General features: G+C 40.2%; 1 protein-coding gene across 1 annotated transcript; it reads right to left on the minus strand.

Moving 5' to 3' along the window:
* Positions 1-1,503: 1,503 nt before the first annotated feature.
* Positions 1,504-23,301, minus strand: SLC40A1 (solute carrier family 40 member 1). Its single transcript, XM_058549405.1, has 8 exons — positions 22,948-23,301; positions 22,384-22,451; positions 16,977-17,136; positions 14,370-14,485; positions 12,967-13,093; positions 6,122-6,367; positions 4,678-5,325; positions 1,504-3,231 (listed from the first exon to the last, which is right to left on the minus strand). The coding sequence occupies exons 1-8, from the start codon at positions 22,988-22,990 to the stop codon at positions 2,918-2,920; spliced, it is 1,722 nt and encodes a 573-aa protein (XP_058405388.1). The 5' UTR covers positions 22,991-23,301; the 3' UTR covers positions 1,504-2,917.
* Between the last annotated feature and the right edge of the window lie 484 nt (positions 23,302-23,785).

Here is a 23,785-nt window from a genome sequence, read left to right on the forward strand (position 1 = left end):
ACACATGTATTTTGTTTGGCTGGAAAAGTGTTTTTGGTATTTTCAAATTAGTTGCCAGTATTTAAGAATTTGGAAATTTAACACAAAACTTGAGATTCCCAGCTTCTCTGGAAAGATCAAAATATATGACAACACAGGGCCCACGTTCCTGCATGGCACTGGGATTGCTTACAGCTGTCCCTTTAGCCTGGATGCACTCTCCAGCCCCCACAGCCTGGCCACACCGTCTCCCCAACAGCGCCTCCAGCGCCACGCTCCCTCTGGCATGTCTCTTGCATTGTGTTTTGTCTTATGGTAAACAGGAAAGTAATTTCTTACTTCTGCCTTTTTTTTTAAAGGAAGGGCAATGAGAAGAATACCAAGCAAACCAGCAGCAGCCTGCATGGAATAGAGAAGAGGATTACAAAAAAAAAGGCACAAGTGGGAACAAAATAAGTGACGCTTTTGTGAAACGCAATTACATGTTACATGAAGTATTTTCCTATATCTAATCTTTTTCACTCATTTGGATTACCTAATCGACCCCGTAGATATTTGAGTCTGTCCCCGTTTGGAAACGCACCCAGACACAGGCACCCAGACACAGACACACGTCATCTACCCCTGCCCTACTTCTATGCCTTAGGCCAGTAAACAGCAAAGCCTGTCCAGCCCAGCAGTGATTCTCCTCCACTTCCCTCCTCTTCCTGCTCTGAACAGTACTCTGCAAAGATAAGGGAGGCAGCTGTAAGAATTCCTACTAGCTTGCCAACTCCCTGCTCCCTCCTCCTACACGGGGCCTCTCGCTCTAGGCCCATAGTCTGGCAAAATGCCCATATTAAGAGCTGAGACCTTCCTTGCTAATATGGCTCTATTCATTTTACAAGGTCACAGGCCTTCAATTACAGCTGCAAACACTCAGGGCAGATCTCCAACCCCAGCTCGACCCCTGTGGGAGGGCGCAGATGACCTGTACAAGACAGCAGCCAAACCTAACAGCGGCATCTACCATCTGCTCAAAGGCATGAGCAGATCAGTAGCTACAGGGTGATGCCAAAAGTTCTAGAGCTCCCAATTTTAGGGGAAAGAAAAGGAGCCTCTGATCAACCATGTCTGAGTCAAATCTGCATCCCCAGGACCAATCAGTTTGGGACACAGACCAAGTATTCAGCAAACATTTGCTGAATACAGAATGAGGGTCTCCTCTCTCTGGGCCATCAGCAGGAATCTGTCTTTAACTCTGTCATTGGTTAGGTCCAACTTCTAGTAATACTACTACCTCATTTTATAATCCACAAAGTGCTTCCACACGACTTATTTGACTCAATCAGGAAAGTCATGAGGTAAAGCAGGGTTGGTTTTATAGTATTGTGTCCAACTTACAGAAGAGAAAATAGAACTCAGAGAGGTTAATGTGACTTCTTCAAGGTCAAAGAATGAGTATGGGCCTCATGTTTACCACATTTTTGTCCAAACCACCATAAACGAGACACATGAACAGGGAGATAGCACTAAAAATTATGAATTATTATGAAACTGTAGCCTTTTATAGAGAAAAAAATTCATTATCCAAAACAGATGTTCTGTAACAAAAGCAATATGAAATAAATGGGGAACACAATTCAGGAAAAAGAAATCAAGATTTTTTAAACGTTTTTATACAGAAATATTTCACAAAGATTTACAACAATAGCAAATCATTTTGTCATATTATAGAAAGAAGAAAAAGATTAAACCTCAAGAATAAAGAAAGTGCTCATAGCAACGTATTGCAGTCTCCATGAAAGTGCATGAACAGTTAAGGCAAAGTACCACGGTGGTACTGGCACATGGCAAAATGACTTGTAAAACAGTTTTTTTAAATATATACAAAAGTCTTTTTTTTTTCCCTCCATTCTTCTCAAAGACATTTGAAAGGGATACATTTATGAACAGTCTTGCTCTACAACTATGTAAAAATAACTCCTGGGTACAAAACAGTAAAAGTGAAAATTCTCTACCCGAGCGTGTTCCAAGTAAAATCAAATGATTTATGAAAACAAAACCTTTCCAAGCCTGGGCTTGCTTTCTACATTTCACCTGCGAGGCTGGAAGCTAACTCCCTCGTATTGAGACAGAGACCGTTAATGGCAGTGGCGTGAGTTAAATTTGCATCTTGGCCTTCTGTGTGACTCTGAGCTTCTAGTTTCCATGGACAAACTACTGGCGTATTTGAAGTCATCAGACATTCACTGTGTTACAAATTTACAGCTTCGCTTCTACCTGCAGCTTACATGATAGCCATTTTATGAAGTGCTACATATGCTCAATACAATACTTTGCCCTGATAATAAAAATATGAAGGTGCTTTCTAACGTTAAACCATCAACCCTTTTAGAGAATTCTAGTTACATATTTTGTTTTTCCACACAGATATAAATCCCTTAAGATCAATAGGATTAATAAGGATAATACTGGTTATCAAACTTCAATCTTCATACTTGGAGCAGAATTTGATTTTTTAACATAACTGAGAATAAGATACCAAAAAAAAGTACATTAGCTAGATTTGAACAAGAGTGAGTTTTAGAGAAAACTGACACATCTGAATTCTGGTACAGATCATAAATATCTGCCAGAGTACCTTAATTCACATGACTAACCACTCTCTTCTGTAAAATTTTATCTACTCATGAAAAATAGTGAAAATCAGTATTGCCAGTTTAGTCTCCATATTGAAATTGAGTTTTTCTTTTCTGATTCTTTTCCCATCCTTAAATGTAAGGGAAATTAGCCAGCTCGTTACTGCTCACTTAGGTTTCCTAAATAGCTTTTAGCCCTCAAGGTATAGCTGTGGTAAAACAAGAAACACCCAGCCATTTACTGAAATTCTGAAGTACAAAATAAGCACATGTGCTCGCTATAATCTAGTAACAGGGGCAGCAGCAGTTCAACTGTCTCACACAACAGATGTATTAGCTTGATTTTCATCCGTAACTTCTCTTACATCAGAACCACAGACAAAAAGCTGGTCACCCAGACTTTTCTGGGCAAATCGGAAATACATGATGTGGCCCATTGCCACAAAGGAGACTGAAATCAATACGAGCAAGCCAAAAGCTTCAGGATTCGGAGCCAGGATGACCATGATGAAATGCAGAAGATCGAGAAGATAGTTCATGGAGTTCTGTACACCATTTATAATGCCTCTTTCAGATTCAATTACATTTTCTTGCAGCAACTGTGTCACAGTTAAATCAAAGGACCAAAGACCTATAATAAAAGATATTTGTTAAAGATTGCCCTTTAATTTACAGCTTTACATTTCAGATTTATAGATCTAAATCTGTTGACATGCAAAACACACATTTTACCCCTATTACCTTAAAGTCCTATATATATATTCATCATAGCCTTACCTTAGAGAATTATTTTTCATTAATAAATATTGGGTTATTAGTGACTTCAAGAAATGATTTTTACAGCCACGAGACAACATCTACAAACTTCTGTTTTTCTGTGATTATTCAGACTACAAAAAAGCAAAACTCTGATTTCAGAGACTTAATAAATCCTATTATAAGTACAGTATTTTTAAAGTTTAAAATGAATGGACCTAATATATTGTTGTGGTTAAAGTGTAAAGAAACTTGAAACCACTATTACATTTACTGCTTGGGTTCTAAAGCCCCTGCAATAAAGCCGTCTTGCTTGAATATTAATGTCTTTGATAAATGAATGAACTGCTTTGTATCAAGAGATAAATATGGTTTCAAGAACGAATTGAAGTAGAGATAATTCATTAGTACTCTATTAATGATTACTTAAATTTCGCTTTGTAAGAAGTCTTGACATTGTGTTTCCTTCCAGGGCTATAAAATACATGTGTTTGGCAAAGTATACAATAAATACACATCAGCTAGAGAGGACCTTTGAAGGATTTTTTTTTCTAACTACCGTGTCTTTTTTTTATTTAAACCAAAAACTATCTTTTTTACCTTGTCCCATAGAAATATTCTCTAAATTATAATCCTTTTGGTAGAGTTATAGCAATATAAAGATTCTAAGTTACTAAATGTTAGTATAATTATTAGAGTTAATATCTTTTTAAAAAATTAATTAAATTACATTAAAAGAGGGGCTGGCCCCGTGGCTTAGCAGTTAAGTGCGCGCGCTCCGCTACTGGCAGCCCGGGGTTTGGATCCCGGGCGCGCACCGATGCACCGCTTCTCCGGCCATGCTGAGGCCGTGTCCCACATACAACAACTAGAAGGATGTGCAACTATGACATACAACTATCTACTGGGACTTTGGGGAAAAAAAGGAGGAGAATTGGCAATAGATGTTAGCTCAGAGCCGGTCTTCCTCAGCAAAAAGAGGAGGATTAGCATGGATGTTAGCTCAGGGCTGATCTTCCTCACACACACAAAAACAATTACATTAAAAGAGTAATACTTAAGATATCCATTTAGAAAAATTTTTCAAGCCCTAAACATGTTTTAAGAAAATATACTTATAGGCACATAACACACAAATATAGTTTTTTAAACTATAAAATGAAAATTTTATAATAAGACTGAATTATACATAAGGATAAATAGTGGATTTTGCTTAAGTTAACATTCAGAGAATATTTCAGATCATTTACTGTTGAATTCTCTGAACCCACACTGCAAAAGGACACTTTAGTTCGTTAATATACAAAAAGAGATGTCTTACCGACTCTAGCAGCAATGACGCCTGCGAACAGCAGACTGACAGAGATAATGGGCTCAGATTTAAGACTCGTCTCTGGGACAACACTAGCAGGATCAGACCCATTTGACGTGTACATTTCAGTTGTAAAGATTTCAGGTATTTTTGTAGTTGTGGTCAGTGGCTCTGCTTGAATGAACCTAGAACGGATATCTTGAAAAGGAGAAACAGACAAGTCCAAAGGGCTTCCAGGCATGAACACGGAGATCACACACAAGATCAAACAGGAAAGCTGTGCAAATCCTGAGATCAGACCAGTCCGAACCAGGCCACATTTCCGACGGAGCCAAGTGAAAGCCACAGTTCCCGTTATTCCAGTTATGGCTGATGCGCCCATCAAAATACTGAGGGTGGACCCACTCAGCCCCTGAGTGTAGGCGTACCCCGTGGTGATACAATCAAAGCCCAGGACAGTCATATAGAGGAAGGAAAGACCCATGCCCGCCAGAAACACCCGCTGGTTGTAATAGGAGATCCATCCATCTCGGAAGGTGCGGAAGGGCTCAGCCAGCTGGGAGGCACAGCTCTGCTCTTGCCCATGTTCAAGTTCATGGATGTCAGGCTCTTTCTCACCCATTAGATGAGTTCCCTCCAGGGGTTTTGGCTCAGTTTCTGTTAACAAAAGACACCACTATTTCATGGGAAAAAACAGCCAATTGCCTTATTCAGTATTTTTTCTTTTCTTCTTTCTCTCTTCCACGGGTACCCTTGGCTTCTACAATATAATATGTATTTCCTTTGAATAATCTAAGAATTCCAGCCAAGGAACAATCTTCAAGTAGCATTTATGTTAAATAAACAAAATACTATTGATACATCTCCCTCTCTCTCTCTCTCTCAGAAATTATACTCCTACCAAAGTAAATAATAGGGACACTCATCAGACAAAATATAATAATTGTCTGGGAAAACACAGTATCTTATTTTCTGGAGCCCTGTTAAGATCCCATTTTCCCAGAAGCCCAACCTCTTCTCTTCTTGGGAAATGCCCACCTTCATGTCCTCACCCCCCTCCACTGTCCTACATACGGCCTACAAATGGCCATGTAATTCCCCTCTTGATAGACTCCTAGGAATTCTCTTGTTCTCCTTTTTCCCACTGTTTTCCCCATTCCTATGGCTCAACTTTACCCAGCCATCCCTCAATTAATTGTCCCTCTGTGTCTACTACTCACATTAAGGAAAAAGGCCAGGGGTCCCATTCCAACCCCTGTAAGTTCAACCCAGAGTTGTTCCTCAGACCCTCAAAAGCCTGGGTTTTGACTCACCAACCCAAGTGATATATTGAACCTCACGCAGGCCTGCCATGGTATTAAAACCTGACATAAATTCAAAATAGTTTTGGTCTTCACCAACACTTAAGGTCTGAACATCAGAATAAATGGATTAATCATTGTGCTGAGTTTACCTTTGTGTAAATTCAGCTGTTTTAATTCAGCTTCCTCTACTTTAAGCGCAGCTTTCACAGCTAGAGCAGGCGTTTTCTGGTATACCTTCCAGAGCAGAAAGTACTCCACACACATGGACACCAAATTCCATCCCGAAATGAAACCACAGCCAATGACAGTGGAGCCAAACGTCATAATCTGGCCAACAGCCATGGGGGCCAAGATGTTGGTTAACTGGTCAATCCTTCGTATTGTAGCATTCATATCTACAGACATAGGTGAAAGAGGCAGAAAAGTGTGCAAACCTATCAAAGAGAGACTACCCACTTACATAACACAAACTCATAAACCAAGAGTGTAGATTCCTAACATGTAAGTTTCTAAAAGCTCTCTGTGAGTAAACCATTTTGTTAGAAAATCATTTGTTGTTTGGAGCAAGTCACATTAAATTTGCCTCAAATTGTGCTTCTCTCGGGAATGTATAAATTAGTCTAACATCAGCTTTTAAAATGAATACAATAGTGACTCTACATTCATTTTTTTCAACAAACATTTATTAAATGCCTATTATGCTAGGAGCCATTCTGGCACAATAACGAAAACGAAGAATATCCTTCCCTTTCTTCACGGAATTTACATTCTCATGAGAAGAGAAAGACAAATAAATCAACAAGCATATAAATATACAGAATGTCAGATGTTCATTAAATATTATGGTAAAAAACAAAGCAGAAAAAGGGCATAGAGAGTGCTCAGGGGAAAGAGAAAATTTCACTTTTAAATATGGTGAGATCAGGGAAGGATTCACTGAAAAAACGAGAGCATCAAAATAAAGACATGAGGTGGTATCAGGCAAATGAGTGAGTCATGTGGATGTCAGTGAAAAGAGAATTCCAGACCAAGGGAAGTACAAAAGTCCTGGGGCAGGAGGAGCAGGCCCAGTGTTAGAGGAACAGCAAGAAAGCCAGTAGGGCTGGAGCAGAGTGAGGAAGCGAGGCGAGGAAGGGAGTGAGGTCAGAGAGGGAGGACAGAGTTGCCCAATCACATAGGATCTCGTGAACATTACATGGACTTCAACTTTTACACCGAGTGAGTCAGGAAGCCTTTGGAAGCTTATGAACAGAGAGGTGGCATAGTCGGACTTATAGTTTTAAAGGTTCATTTTGGCTGCTGTGTTGAGAAAAGACTCTAGAGTGAGGGTGAGAGGGGTGGAGGACAAGAGCAGAGACAAGGAGACACAGGGGAGATGATGGGAGCACGAACCACTACAGTAACAATGGAAATGGAGAAAAAGATACTGAATATATTTCAAAGGTGGAATCAGAAAGATTTGTAAGCAGATTAGATATGGAGTATGAGAGAAAGAAAAGAATTAAGGATGACTCTAAAATTGTTTTCCTGAGCAACTATTGGAAGGACAGAGTTGCCGCTTACTGAGAAAGGAAAGACTTCAGAAGAATCAGGTTGGTCAGAAGAACAAGCGTTTGGTTCTAGAGATGCTGATTTTGATAGGCCCGCTGACATTCAAGAGGCTTGCACATCAGGCAATCAGTTAAATATGAGCCTGGAGTTGAGGGAAGAAGTGTGCACCAGATTTGGAAGTCAGCTGGTTGATTTTTAAAGCAATGAGACTGGACGAGATCACCAAGGGAGAGAGTATAGACAGAGAAGAGACAAGGTCTGAGGACTGAGTGCTGGGCAGGCCAGCGTTGAGTCAGGAAGATGAGGAGGAACTAGCAAAAGAGGAGAAAAGTCAGGAGAGAGTGTTGTCCTAAATGCCAAGAGGTAGGAGTGTTTCAAAGACGAAGGAGTAATCAGCGGGCAAGTACTACTGAAGGTCAAGAAAGATGAGCACTGAGAAGAAGCTCTAGACTGCTCACATGGATGGTACCGGGGACCTCAAAGAGAGTAGTCCGGTAGAGCAGTAAGGGCGAATGCCTGACTGAAAGTTGGTTTAAGAGACTGGTGCCAACTCCAGGGGCCACCGTTTATATTATATTTTAAGTGAGCGGCACCGCCTGGATTCACAATGTGAATGTTGCCCCCTGGCATTATGGAAAGCAAAGCCCTGACCATGGAAAGGAACTGGAAAGAGTGAGCGCAGACATCTCTTTTTGTTAAGTTTTGCTGAAAAGGAGAACAAAGAAATAGGGTGGTAGAGGGGTAAAGACACGGATTTTTAAGAAGAGCAAAATTATAGCATGTTTACATGTTGCTGGGAATGATACAGTAGATAAGAAGGGTTCAAATCTGAGTCTACTGCACAAGTGCAAGAGTTGTTCTTAGATAGGAGCACAAAGAATTCATCAGTGGTAACAAGAGTGTAGGCCACGTCTACGGTTTCAGCTAGGAAGTAGTGATGTGATGGTAGGAGCACATGGAAGCTCTCTTCCCATTTCTTCCATTTTCTCAGTAAAATACAAAGCAAGGTCATCAGTGAAAGTGAGGATAGGAGAGGAGGTATTGAATGCATGAGGAAAAAGGAGAAAGTGAGACATAGTACTTCAGGAAAGTGGAAGAAGGAAGAGACCAGAGAAAATAGTATGATCATCTGGCAGCATGAAAGAGCCAGCTTGAACCCAGCGGTCAGGAACTTTAAGTGAGAACAGTGAGCAACGTTGTGCATTTTTCTCCAGCCATGTTCTACTGTGGAGAGTTGGATTTACCCAGGGTCTTATAACAGGAAAGTGACAAAAGAAGAGGAGGCCAAGTGAGCTGAGAGTATATGCTAGGAGGCAATCATGTGGTCAGAACGACTGAACTTGGAATTTAAGCTCCAAGGGAGACAAGAGGGGTCATGAACAGTGACAAGGTAGTAGAATCAATGACTTGTAGGTGCCATCCAGGTTGGAGGATTGTTGGGGCTGGGGTACCAGGAAGAGTGAGCTGGAAAGATAGGAGGTGGCAGTTCAAGACATGGATACCTAAGATTGAGGTTCTGGAAGGGGAGGATTTAGTGTGATGGCAAGGTCCAAGGCATGACCATGGGAACATATAGCTGAGTTAGAGTGGAGGACAAAATGAATCAAGAAGAGAAAGTCAAGAAAACAACTACTTTCTCATTCTCTATTTCACAGAACAGAGTGAAAATTAATGAGACAAGTCCTTATCAATCATGTGGGGCACCTTAAGGGAAAAGGAATACATGACTAATAAGTACATTAACAGACAATTGCCTTTATTCCTTCTCTAGTTCTTCCTGGTCCTAAATTACCTTCCCATTAGTCCTATGAGTATAAATGCTTGTATGATAACAGGAGAACTTTGACATACTTCACCTTTCCCTTGAGAGGCAAAGGCAGTTTTCATCGATCTTACACGTGACCATTTTTGCAGGGGCTTCACTAACTTCCATCTGCCCCCCACTGATCAGTTTCCAACTCATATGCTAACACAGAAATGCAGAATTGATCCAAAAAACTCAGTAATTTGAATCCAAAAATCAACTACTAATGAAAATATACACTTGGATCTGAAAGCCCTAGAACAACAAGAAGAAACTTACTTCAGTTAAAATGATTTGTTACTCTTTTACAACCTCAGCTTTCAAGTGCTCATGAAGCTTCCTAATGCCGATTTCTATCTTTTATATTATATTTAGGAAGTTAATAATGTTTAAGTGTAATGTAGTGTCAGAAAACAGCTTGTATTTTTCTGAATCAGAATGAATTAAATAATAATTTTTGAAAAAGACAATCATTTTCCTGGTAACAGGCAGAAGAATCAGTCCTCTGAATGTGCAAACATACCCTTTTTACAAATTTATATTTATTCTTATGCAAACACACAAATGTGTGCTCATTTAATTCCAATTTAACTGTTTTCAGCTACAGCTGTGGCACAGACCATGACATTAAATAACTACTTGCTATTATAAAGGCTATATTACATCTCATGGAATAATAATAAAAATCAGATTTGCTGAACAAATAGCAGCTAGCAGGTTTGTCTACCTCAAATACCAAATCAATTTTTAGTCAATAGAGTTCAAACAAGAAATTTATCTGCCGTACTTGACCAAGCTAACCAGCAGATGTTTCTTTAGAACTGTGGATGAGAAAAACCTCAGAAGCTGTTAATAAAGAGTGATTAACAAACAAAAGAGGGAAAGAAAGAAAACAGGAGATGGAATAAAAAGTCTAGGAAAAGGAAATGAGTTTCAAGATTTGATAGGCTAAGGGTCATGGCTCAAGAGAATGTTTTAATAAAACACTCAGTCAAGTACCTAGCCAAATCAGTTAACAGAGTAATTAACAATATTTCTGGGGGAAAACAAGACCTTTTCTGGAGCTGTCTAAACCAGATGGTAACAGCTATATTTTGGCCTGATGCCACTGAAATTCTAAAACTTTTTAACCTTTCAGGGAAAATTTCTCCTGTTCTTTACCCTCGGTGATATAATTTCCAATTTTCAAACCTGCTCTGAAATCGAGAAACACTGGGAAAAGGGAATGGGAGCAATTAGCATCCAGCTGACAACCTTTCCTCTGTATGCACACACCCTTCCCCTTCACACACATCCACACGCACGTGCACACACACACACACACACACACACACACACACAGGTTCAGGCCCCGGCCAGTCCCCTGCTTGGGTTTCTATTAGCCTTTGCCGCCAACCTCAAAAATCAGCCTGCACAAACACAAATTATTCCTGACTGGAGCAGGTGCATCTGTGGACAGAGTCGCAACCTCAGCGGCACCCAAGGCAGCAGCTGGAGTCCCTTCCACGTGTGCTCTTCCCCTTCTCTCTTCTATTTTTCCCTCATCCTCTCTTTTTTCTGTTCTGTAACTCTGCCTTATAGCAGAAATGGCACCAAAAACCCATGGTTAGACCCCGTGCTGACCCTCAGAACTAAGGAAGTTTCTGTATCCTGTTTTGAAGCATGGTTTTTAACTAATTTTGTAACAAACGCTGAGGTCAAAACTTGAGGAAAGACAACATGAAGGTTTTCCTTCACGAGGCTGCTAACCTGTGTGACCGGCTGCACACGAAAGAGCACCACTCACGAAAAGCTAACTCACCGTGGACAAGAGTGCCACAGGCAGCCTGCCTCACTTCTCACACTTGAGAAACTCCAGGAGGTTAGAAAATAGACTGGCTGGCCTAGATTCTTCCACTCTGCAATAGTTCCTAATATAAAGGACAGCTGAGAAATGGCCACTCGTATTCTTGTTGTTATTCTGGGTCATCACTTCATAGAAAGATCCCACAAGGTTATGTGGAATCTTTTTTTCTATTTTTTATTTATGTATTCAGACCAAATTAAGGATTCTGAGTAACTGTCTCTTACTTAGGACTTTTTTTTTTTTTTTACATACTGTACAGACTTTACAGTCAAAATGAGAAATTCAGATAAGAGAATGAAAATCATTTTAAAAGCCAACTTTTTTCCCCAAACATATTCCAACAGATATATATGTGATCTATTTTCAAAGTATATCCTTTTTTACCTTTTGAATTTTAAAACATGGACATGTATTACATACTTAAAATAGTATGTTAAAAAGAAGAAGTAAGGGAACAAGGAAAAAAACATGAAAAAGGGACAAAGCCTTATCCTATAGTTCAATGTGACAAAAAGAGATATTGAATTATTTCCTATTAGTAAATGATCACAGGAAGAAAAATTAATGGGAATCACTACTTTAGCTCCAGAGAGAATTTCCTGCAGCAAAGACTCACGGGGCTAAACTCATCCTACACACACAGTCCTCTAAAACCACTGTGGTATTTCTATCTCAATTACAATACTGCTGCCACAAAGTGATGATTTAAGCAAATTCTTCTTTATCTTCGTTTAGTCCTTCCACAAATTTTGTTCCCTTTTTCTTACCATCTCTCTTCTATCTTTTTTTAACCACACAATCCAGTCAAAGTTGCTTGCTTATCCCACCGCCTAATCTTGCTTTCTGTGTCCTGGGATAAGCTATTTAAGACATCAGGAACGGTTTTCTTGTCTGTCGGGATGGTTGGGCAATGTGTTTGTGATTCTCATTATCTCAATGACCAGCAGAGTTGATTCAGCTGATCTGTTTGGTAGATAGGGATAGCCTTCCTCCTTTACCCTTGGTAATTATCAATCCCATTTGTGTGCGTGCGCTGATGGGGGCAGGCAGGGAATATTGAGTGAGGTAGGTTATTCTGAGCCCAAGTAACATTGATATAATAGGACATGTTGCCTTGTAAACATTCTTCAGTCTTTCTTTGGCCTCTTGTACATGTTTCCAATGGACAACTAAGATCATAAGCTTCTTAAAAATCATATTCAGTCCTCTATTTCTTTAGTATTCATAACAGCAATGATACTACATCATGTATAATGTAATAAAAGTCACAGATTATAACTTTAAAGTTGAAGAAGTTAACTTCTAGAGTCTCTCCTAGAATTAAGTTGTTTCCATTTGGTTTGGAGAAAAATAATATCCACAATATGACCAGTAAGTACTGGTAATAATATCCATAGTATGACTGATAAAATCCCATGTCAGATTTCCACTGTTCTAAGTAGTAAGTAAACATTTAGAAACAGTTAACAGAAGAAGAAAGGAAGGAAAGGAAGGAGAGAGAAAGACAGAACAAAAGAACGTAAGAAAGAAAACTCAAAAGAAATGTTCTTCAATTTGCCAAGTTTCCATAGAATAAAAGAGAAGTTCACTACCCTATATATTAACTTCATAACAGTGAGATAAATCTTTGCATGGAGACTGATAATGTGGTAAGATAATGTGGTAAACTGTGGTTTCAGTTTATTGTTCTTAAAAAATACCCAGAAAAAAAAGGTTTAAGCCTCATTTATTACCACTGATTTAAACTGAATCCTAATATAATACACTTAGTTGAAAAGAGAAAACCAAATTACCTGCTAACTTGCTTCTGTCTTCTCCTGCAACAACAACAATCCAATCCCTCTGGATTGTGATTCCAGTCGCAGTACTGGCCAAATTTGCAATGTTTGCAATAGTGATGATCAAGATATAGCAGGAAGTCTAAGGAATTACAGGTCAAAGTTGAGTTAAAATGTCAGTTTTATACCACCATACCTACCTCACGCTACAAAGTAGATTAACATTGTCTTTGGTGGCATACTTTTCATTTTAATTTCATTTCATAAATCATAAGAAATATTTTACTTTGTAGACATGAAACAATAAATACCAGTGGTCAAGTTAAAGGGCATAATATCTTCCTAATCTGTATCATCTGTAGTACACATAATACAAAAATTACAGTGGTCACATGCACATTTACGTGACACTGTTATCATAAAGTGTTAACATAAGGGTAGTTTTTAATTTTCCCCAGAAATATATCCTTTGGAAAAAACAACAAAGGGGAAGTGAGAAGACTTGTATTTAAGTCCGAGTTCCAATGCTTTCTAGTAGCATGACAATGGTGATCAGCTAACATCACTTTGTCTTAGTTTTTTCATCAACAAAACAAAGGGAATAGACCAAAAGATTTCTAATTGTCCTACCTGGCTTTGAAACTCTACAATATCAATCCAAATATACATAAGAAGATTCGATAGCGACATCAAATCCATTGTTTTCCACCACACCCCATCTCTCTCCTCTTTCCATCAAGCTATCATGAAATCACAGTGTGACAAGTTACCTAGTCCATGTCCCCAAAGAGAAATACCAATTATTGGAGGAACACAAGCACGATTGATTAATATGTATATGGATAACCTTTCTCATACAATGTGGACAAATTATAGGTTAATACTAATGAACTGAAAACTAACAACTGAATTATATAATAAACTCTTAGAAATGCCTTAAAAAACAAATAGGAAAAAAACCCAATAGGACAAAATTTAAATTCAAACAATAGTTAATGAGTGCCTTATTATGGGCAAAAAGCCAAAAACAAAACAAAACAAAATCTGTAGGGGATATTAAAGTAGACACAGAGACCAATATTAAAAGGTCCCATTGGCAAAAAGACACTCCCTAGCCTCAAAGGGTTTTCATCTTTTATCACCACCAGATGTTCAATCTTCTGGTGGCGTAGTGGTTAAGTTCACACACCCTGCTTCAGCAGCCTGAGGTTCACGGGTTCAGATCCCAGGCATGGACCTACACACTGCTCATCAAGCCATGCTATGGTGGTGTCCCACATATAAAATAGAGGAAGACTGGCACAGATGTTAGCTCAGCAACAAACTTTCTCAAGCAAAAAAAGGAAGATTGGCAATGGATATTAGCTCAAGGCCAATCGTCCTCACCAAAAAAAACAAGAATCTCACTGAGAACTTACAAGAACCCATCCATGGTACATGGTCAGAAGCTCATCTTTATGTAAGAAAACCATCATCAGGATGATTCCACACAGGATGACTGAAACATTCTGTACCACCAGCGAAGTCTGGGCCACTGTACAGAGGGAGAAATAAAGTTTTCACTACACCAAAATATCTCAATGGAGCTGTTTTGATCCACACATCATTGCTCTACTATATTAATGCATATGCAAATTACTACAAGAAAAAAAACACACCTGAAATAAATCTTGCCTCAACTATTTCCAGTAGGACCCAGCAGATCACACCAGACCAGTAAAACCTGCAGCTACAATGATGAAGGACCCACAATTTTTTCTCTGTCACTTGAAGCCATTCAATGAACGACCACATTTTCATTTAGTTTATTGTCTCGAAAGTTTACTGTCATGAACAGAACTGTATTACATAGACAAGACTCATCTCTCAGCTCTTGTTGCTTAAGCTAAAATAAGAACATGGAGGAGGTTACAGAGGAGGTTCAAGAAGAGGTCATGGAATCCACAACCTCCTACACGGTAGGCTGAATCTGGTGAGAGAAGAGGGTGTGGATAAATAGGAAAGACACGTAAAAATCTGCCAAGAATAAAGCAGAAGTGTGTTCCTTTTAGCATATTAATGCTATGTGCCATTGCTATGAAATTCTAAGCTACACCTTCCCTCACAGAAAATGCCTACTTTCTCAGAGTGAGGCACATGTAGAAAAAGGTGCTGGAGTAAGGACAGGTAAGTATACCAGGTAAGGACACCTTGTAGTCTTTTCTCTGCCACTCCCTAGGGTAGACAATCTAGGACAGGAGAGCTAATGTCTCTTATGTCTGTGTCTATAAGATTAGGATAATAATACATACCTGCCTTCCTTACTTTATTAGGGAGGGTCATTATGATGCTCGGGGTCATTATAATGCTCAAATAAAATATTTACGAAAGCACTTTGAAAAATACAGAGAGTTATATATGTAAGGTATAATTACAGCTCTTGTCTTCAAGGACAGTATGGCTCATTCTGGCTTGGACGGTCATATCAAAGCCTCAAGACAAAACAAACTGCTTTCTGAAATCCCAACATATAACTCATTCTTTCAGCGCACAAGAATTAAATATCAACTGAATGAGGTTCTTAGCTTTCAGGACCCCACAGACCAGAGGAAGGACAGACATGTGAACACATAATCGTAAGAGTATAAGTGCAAGAGCAGAGGTATTAACAAAGCCTCACGGGAGCCCAGAGGAAGAAAGGGTTAACTCAGCCTAGAGACATCAGAGAAGATTTTCATGGAGGGTGACATATGTGTTGATTACATGGGATAAGTGGGAGATTGCTCTCCCACTACACTCCTCTTTATCCAACTCAACATTCTTTCCTAACCTATGATTTCAGTGCTCAACAATCATAAGGCTAAAGGTCTCTATGTATAATATTCCTATGTTTCTATGTATAATGATGTAAATAACTAGGAATTTTTTTCTAGGATACAAAACTGTTTTCTATTTGTATTTTGGTCTATCCATTCTCAAAAGAGAAAAATGTCCATCTTGATCATCTTACTAATAGCACCAAGTCCTAGAATTAGATAATCCAGTTGCTCTCTATCCAGAGGCAGTCATCTTGCACTGAAAAAAACTAATACCTCCATCTCTCCCCAGTGTCTGAGAAAGACATGGCCAGGTCTTGGCATTATCAACTGAGCAATTCAGGAAAATTTTGCCCTGAATTATTATTATCCACATTGCTCTTATATGCTGAATAACTGAACGGCTCAATCACTTTCTCTGTTTCCTATACAAAACTTAATCATTTCAGTACTAATGCTCTAGAATAAACGTCGATAAATCATAATTTCTTCTTTTGCCTCAAAAATTTATAATTTGGGGGCTAGCCCAGTGGCACAGTGGTTAAGTTCACATGCTCCGCTTTGGTGGCCTGGGGTTCACAGGTTCAGATCCCAGGCTTGATGACTCTGCTCATCAAGCCATGCTGTGACGGCATCCCATATACAAAATAGAGGAAGACTGGCACAGATGTTAGCTCAGCAACAATCTTCCTCAAGCAAAAAGAGGAAGATTGGCAACAGATGTTAGCTCAGGGCCAATCTTCCTTACCAAAAAAAATTTATAATTTGGCTCTCTGTGATTTAGACTCACATATTGTCTCTTGAATCTCTGGTTTTCAATTCCCCTACACACCCCTCTATATGAAATACAGTAACCCAGAGGACAGATGGTAAAGCTGACCCAGGAACATCATACTAAACAGACTCCAGCGCAAGTCCTGGTTAGAAAAGATGCCAGAGTTAAGCAAGCGTTTAATGTTTAACATGGTTCTCAGAAAAGTGCTAAGGCTAATCATTAACATCTGGAATTTATGAATAGCCAAAGACACAAATAAAAAATCCATAAGCTCAATATCTTGGCATCCCAACTGTGTACAAGAGCCCCAGGACCCTCCATGTAGAGGGGCTGCCACCCAGCAGCCCATCACTAAGGTGTGGCATGCAGACGCGCACTGGGTTAGTCACAGTGGTTTCTCTCTAGTGCAGGCTCTGGTCCCAGGAACACAAAAGCTTAGTTATAACACCACTCACCTTTAAGTCGAGCATTCTTATCCACCCAGTCGCCAATGATGGCTCCTAGGACCAGGACAGACCCTGCCACCACCAGCCCATAGACTGCAGTCAAGAGGAGGCTGTTTCCATAGAGCTCTACCAGGAACACAGACACTGCAAAGTGCCACATCCGATCTCCCTTGAATAAGAAGAGAAGAGAAAATGTTTTGATGAAATACTTTTAGTTTCTAGTCAATTATACTCAGGAAGTTGTTTCCTTATCAAAAGGTCACTTTCTGGCTACCTCACGTGAATTTCAAAGTCAACAATTCCTCTACGAATTGAATACTGGTCAGGTGTTAAAACTGTTCACCCTGGCACAATGGAAAATATTCTTGCCCAATTACTAAGTAAACTCGAAAAAGCATGATATTAATGAAACACATATACTCCTTATCATTCTAGACAAAACACAGTTTCCAGACTCAAGAACGTTTTTTGAGACAAAACCTGTTTCCTTTTGTGTTAGGTTTCCACCCAGGCCTGGAATTTACTATCCTGATTTAAGAGGCAGAAAGGAGTTTGCTACTGAACCAGAATGAAACTACAGTATAGTTCACAAACGTTAGTATGCCTTGAATGCCAAGAAGAAGCCAGTTTCCCAATTTGTAAAATTATAAGAACGGACTATATGATCTCTAAAATTTCTTTTACCTCTAAAATTCTAAAATCTATGCTCTATTTGACAAATAAATTTCAAAGTCATAAAATAGGAGGGCAGTCAGAAAGATGAAATTAATATGGGGAAATTCTGGTACCACATGAATGAAGATGTCAGAAATAAATGTATAAGCAAGTAGTTATTTTAACACAATACAGATGGGTTTTGAAAGGGGGGAAAAAACTACTTATTTCTTTAGTCTAGAGTATACAGGGAATTTTGGAATTCATTAGTGCAAAATGTGGAATAACAGAAACTTTTAAATAAGTCAGGTAAATTAACATGTAAGAAATCTATAATGGACCTTATTAAGAGATTTTAGGTTCCATCTCTGACTTTATGAGGTTAACATAAAACAGAACAGTTCTATTATAGCCCATCCCTGGAAATCACTACAACAAACTAAACTCCCGGGATGGATTTGACCCTATGTGGAAGTATCACATCACACACAGGTCACATCACACCACACTCCTAGTCCTTTCCAAAGTCTCGTAACATCTTCCTGATACATTTAATGTATCAGCAGCAAAGTATTATCCTGATATGTAAACTGATTTTAAAATTTAATAAAGCAAAGACAACAACCTTATCCATTCAAAACTTAAATGGACACACGTACACAGTAGCAATTGTTTACAATACACTTCATGTAGACCAGTATTTCTCAAATGAAGGTGATTTTACCCTCTAGGGATCGCTTGGCAATGTCTGCAGCTGTTTTGGGTTGTCACAGCTGTGGGGTGGTGGGTACCACTGGCATCTACAATGCACAGGACAGTCCCCCACAACAAAGTATTATCCAGCCCAAGATGTCAATAGTGCCAAGGTAGAGAAACCTTGGTGCAGAGGATTATGAACATAATTTAGAACACAATTCAAAAGTCACATAAGATCAGGGCCTTGGAGGATAGGGGTGGACATGGTCACGTAAACACTAAAACAAACAAACAGGCACTGGAAGCACCATGTTTGAATGACTGATTCTCACTTGATGGCCTGGAATGTGAGCTCCAGAACCTTCTGCCCTCTCAACCCTCAGCCCAGCACCCAGCCCAGAGCAGATACAGAACAAATAGCTGTGGAATTAACTAAGGAGTGGATATGCAGTGGATCCCAGTTGTGAATGAGTAAATAGAGAATAAGTGACAAAAAACTAAACTGATTCATAAACTATATTGTTCTGGTACATTAGATTTGCTCCATGAATGTTCAAGAAATTTGAGGATTAATCAGTACCATAATTAATATTTCTGAGACAGCTTTTTTTTAAGTTTGCTTTGATAATAGAAAGGTTTTCCACTTTAAGTAGGAATTGTTTAAATTTCAAATACCATTGTACTAAATGATTAAAAACGTTCGATACACATACAATTTGTTTGAAACCAGTAAAAAGACAAGTTTATACATTAAGATAAAGAGATCAGGGGCTGGCCCGGTGGCACAAGCAGTTAAGTGCACGTTCTCCGCTGCGGCGGCCCAGGGTTTGCCGGTTCGGATCCCAGGCGCGCACCGACGCACCGCTTGTCAAGCCATGCTGTGGCAGCGTCCCATATAAAGTAGAGGAAGATGGGCATGGATGTTAGCCCAAGGCCAGTCTTCCTCAGCAAAAAGAGGAGGATTGGCAGATGTTAGCTCAGGGCCGATCTTCCTCACAAAAAAAAAAAATAAATAAAGAGATCAATAAGAATAACAAATTAAGCTGTTTTCTCAATCTTTAACATGAGAAGCAAATTTACATTTGATGAGAATGAAATGGGATGGGAAAAGGGGAGGTACTTGATCCTAATCTCCATTCCTCTGAAAAGCTTCCAAGCAAAAGACAACAATACATAAATGCCCCAAAAGAGAGGCTGCCTCCGTGAGTGAATTTCCTCTCTTAACACGAAAAATAAGAAATATTATTCTACTACTATTGCTTCTTTCTTTGTTTTTTTACTCCTATCTTTTTTCCAAAAGAATTTGTTTTGGATTCCTCTAGAGCAGCCCATCAAAACCAGTGCTCCTAAGTGAATGTTTTCTCTCTTGCTTATCCCTGTATGGCAGGCCACTTCCTGGATGGAGACGACGAAAACAGCTCCAATTACCCCAATTTCCAAAGGGTTTAGGCTTTAAGAAGCAACAGATTCTACGCTTACAAAGCCCAAGAATCAGCTAATGTCTAAGGAAACATTGACCAAGTGCAAGCCCACCCATTCCTTCCTTATGGCCATTTCCTGCCCTCCCACGTGCTCTCACCATCCTTTGATGATTTGTTTACATATCCATCTACCTCCAGCGGACTGAGAGCCAAAGGCCAGCTGAATATCTGTGAATGAATGATCACAGTCATTAATTCACTTAAGACTTATTGAGAGGCTACTATGTACCCAACACTATTGCAGGCCCTAGAAATTCAGCAGTGACAACATCCAAGGCCCATGCTTTCACGGAGCTTGCATCCCAGTGAGCAGAGACCAAAAGACAAATTTGGAATAGGTCAGGGTATAAAGACTATGAGGAAAAATAAAATAGGGTGGGGCAGGAAGGTGGCATTTTGCAGGAGGTAGTCAGAGACCTCTATGAGCAGAGACCCGAGGAAGTAAGGCTGGAGCCATACAGACATCTGGGGGATAAATGGAGACAGCCCACAGGATAATGACTTAAGATATAAACAACCGGCCACCCTTTTCCACTGCCTTACACTGTTAGTTATCTTTTTGTGATTAGGTATATTTTTTAAAGCCCATACTAAATTATATTATAAGCTCCTTGACGACAAGATCCACTTCTTACAGTACTTTGTAATCTGATAGTATAGAGTAAAATGTATTGATTCTCTGGCAGATAGAAATGAAGTCAGAAACAAAAAGCATTCAACCCTACACAAATCTAACCTGAACAACCTTCTACCCTAACACCTCTACATTTGGTGTATAGGAAACCATGATGTGGCAGAGTTGGCAGAGGAATGCACAGACAGATAGGTATACATATGTGTGTGTATATATATATATATATATATATATATACACAGAAGCACACATATTTTGTTGTAATAAAATCAGGCAGAACGTCCAATGGGAGACAAAACTCAAAAGGCAGAATTATCTAGAGCGAGAGAGCATTCTTTTGCACTCCTTTGGAAAAATAAGTAAAAATCCACTAGATCTTATATGGTTGTAGTTGCTGTTTTCGTTTTTATTTTTTTAATCCAACTTTCCCACAAGTTAAGCCTCTGCTCAACTTAGTGTAAGATTGGGGTAAACATCTGTCACTTTTCATGTGGGACTTTTAACATGACGATAAAAAATCCTCCTGGAACAACACAGTTCCACTCTTTTGGCAAATCTACCCTCCCAACCTAATAAAGGTCACATAAACCTTCAACTTAATCAGTATTTGGAAGTGAGGCACTTTCTTCCCCTAAGAGATAGGTCCAGACCACAAGAGGAGAATTTCAGACTCTTTCACTTATTATTGGTTTTTTTAATACTTAATACGTACTGAATTAAATTAGAAGAACAAACCATTGGTTTAGATTAATTAAGGGTAGTTTCACTAGATTTCTACTTAGAATCATCAGCTATTGGAAATGAAACAAACACACCAATTCCACTTTGTTTACATATATTTGCAGAGTCATCCCCGTCTCCGCCTCTGGGGCGATAGGAGCTGGCCTTTCTAAAAAACCATCTTTGAACTGCTATTTCTTAAAGAGCTGATAACCTAACTTAATAATTTCCCAAGGGCATGGGTACAGATTTCCTCATACAAGTTTGCATTCATGTCTTAAAGATGATCCAATAGAAGTTTCCAATTTAAACTTTAAAATTTAAAAAGAAAATAACATTCACCAAACTTACTCTCAAAATTTCTTCTCCTTACTTATGGTTCTTTTTAATTAAATATCATATATGAGGCATGAACAGAATACACTCAGATTTACTGCTTTTAAACAATAAGAACAATTGTTTAATTTTAAAGATTCTAATCATCATTAATTAAATACACATCCAGTGTCTTTTGGGGATTATTTTTTGGGGGGGGGGACTCATGAAGGCACCCAGGCCCAAGGAAACACTGGGGCTCTTCCAAGACCACATAGGAATTCAGAGGGAGAATTATGAATCAGTTGCTGATTTTCATTGGATGACGGTTTTTAAGACAGCCTGAGATGCCCCCACAAGTATCTACCTACAGATAACATTTTAAAATTTTAGAATTTTCACCACTCAGATATTTGTTCTTGGGGTCAATTATATTTAAATTAATCTTAGAATGCTATTTTTAGCCTAAGTCAGTCACTCCACTATTCCACTGTATTTTCGTAGTGCAGCATGCTGGAACTTATAATTTTACCAAAAGGAGAAAATAAAGAAATATCTTAAAATGTGAAGAAATAGAAAGTATACGACATATCCATTTTTAGTAGCAGATATTACCATTTATTAAGCCTAGTAATGTAAAATACAATTTACAAACAACGTAAATATTCCTGTCATTGTCAATCCAGTCTTTGGATGGTTGTCAATCTACATAAATTATGATAACCTGATAATTAAATAGCATTTACTAACACTTATGGGAAAATATCTTTGGTGAAAATAACTTGTTCGTTAAAGCATGTGTATTTGGATGATTTATTTCTTTAGCTGCACGACAAAACTGGAAGATGACTTAATACCACTGGCCCGAGAGAAAGGAAACAAGAAATTGTGCAAGTCTGTTGTAAGAATCACTTACCCAAGTAGAGAGAGAATGACAAAGGTAGAGAAGAAATTTTGCAGAGGTCAGGAAGTTTGCTACGGATCCTGCAAGGACACACGGGGGGAAAATAAAAAGCATGTTTACTCACTTGAGTGAGCTGAGGTTGGAATGTTTATTTATTTGCTCTTATTAAACATGATTATTAAAAACTACTTTGTGGGACAAACCACGTACATTTTATCAAGTCACCTAGGTATCGATGCGTCGAGTTTACTTAATACCAGTCACTTAAATTCAGCACGACCTATTGGTCAATAACGGCGTAACTTCACATACAGTGAAGAAAGCTCGTTTCAACATTCCTTAACTCCATTTTTTTTAACAAGGCAATCCAAACCGCCCAGTCTACGCCATCCTTGCCTGTGTGCAAGCCCCTTTCCCACAGCTTGAAATTCGTTTCTTCCTCACCCCCCGACCCCCGCCAAAATATGAGTCAAATGGGCTACAAAGCACTCTAGTCTACAGCTGAGCCACAGTCCTCCAAAACCTGCGTGGAGCTGCTGGTCTCCACCGCCCACCACATGCATTCGGTCAACTCACCACAGCATCCTCCCTGGTCGTTTTGCCCTCTTGCCCTGGTCATGACACCCGGCGTCCCCCGCTTGCTCTTCTGCTGCTACTGCTGCTGGAGCTGCTCTTGCTGAGGTGCTTGTTAATCGGAGTGCAAGGAACTGCAGAGAGCACCGCTAAAAACACAACAGCCTGTGCAAAAAGACCCCAACGAGACTAGGGCAGAAAACAAAAGAAAAGGGTCCGGGGGATCTTCTTTTGGTCTTCTTTCCAAACTTAGCTAACACTGTAGCTGAAGTTGGAAAGGCAAAGCCTTATGGAAGCGGGTGGGAGAGAGGCTCCGCAGGCCCTCCGAGCCGTGCCGGCTGCCTCAGCGCCGCCACCACCGCCCCGCCGCCGCCGCGGCGGGCCCGGCCCAGCTCTTATACCCGGCCGGGGGCGGAGCTCCCTCCCGCCGCCCGCTCGGGCCGCCCCTCCCCTTCAGCGCCCCCGGGCGTCCCCGCCGCGCGAGGCCAGGCGCCCGCCGCCCCTGCGCCTGTGCCGCCCCCCACGCCCTGCCCAGGAGGAGTCGCCGCCCCGGGCGCTAGCGTCCGGCTGGCCGCAAAGAGCCGGCGCGGCCTGCGGGGACCTGCGCCTGGCGGACTCCGCTCGCCGGGTTTTCCCGGCCCCCGGGAAGCCGCGAGGGAGGGATCGGGGAGGCCGGGAGGGGAGGACGGCGCGCAGAGCCGGCGGGGCGGCGGGGAGAGCGGGTGCGCAACGCCGAGCGGCAGGTGCGGGAGGGAAGCGCTTTGCACCGGCTACCTGGCCGTTCCCTCCGGGGAGGGGGCGGCCGCCGAACGGCTCCAGCCCGGGCTTGGGGATAGGGGAT

Source organism: Diceros bicornis, chromosome 10 (genome assembly GCF_020826845.1).
Source record: "Diceros bicornis minor isolate mBicDic1 chromosome 10, mDicBic1.mat.cur, whole genome shotgun sequence".
NCBI classification, from domain to species: Eukaryota; Metazoa; Chordata; class Mammalia; order Perissodactyla; family Rhinocerotidae; genus Diceros; species Diceros bicornis.

What these genes read in the sequence shown, in the direction of transcription:
- SLC40A1 (XM_058549405.1), bottom strand. Translation starts at nt 22,990, where the DNA reads ATGACCAGGGCAAGAGGGCAAAACGACCAGGGAGGATGCTGTG. An exon ending in CGACCAGGGAGGATGCTGTG is followed by an intron (nt 22,452 to 22,947) that starts GTGAGTTGACCG and finishes GTGTCCTTGCAG; the next exon opens with GATCCGTAGCAAACTTCCTG. An exon ending in GTCATTCTCTCTCTACTTGG is followed by an intron (nt 17,137 to 22,383) that starts GTAAGTGATTCT and finishes TTCTTATTCAAG; the next exon opens with GGAGATCGGATGTGGCACTT.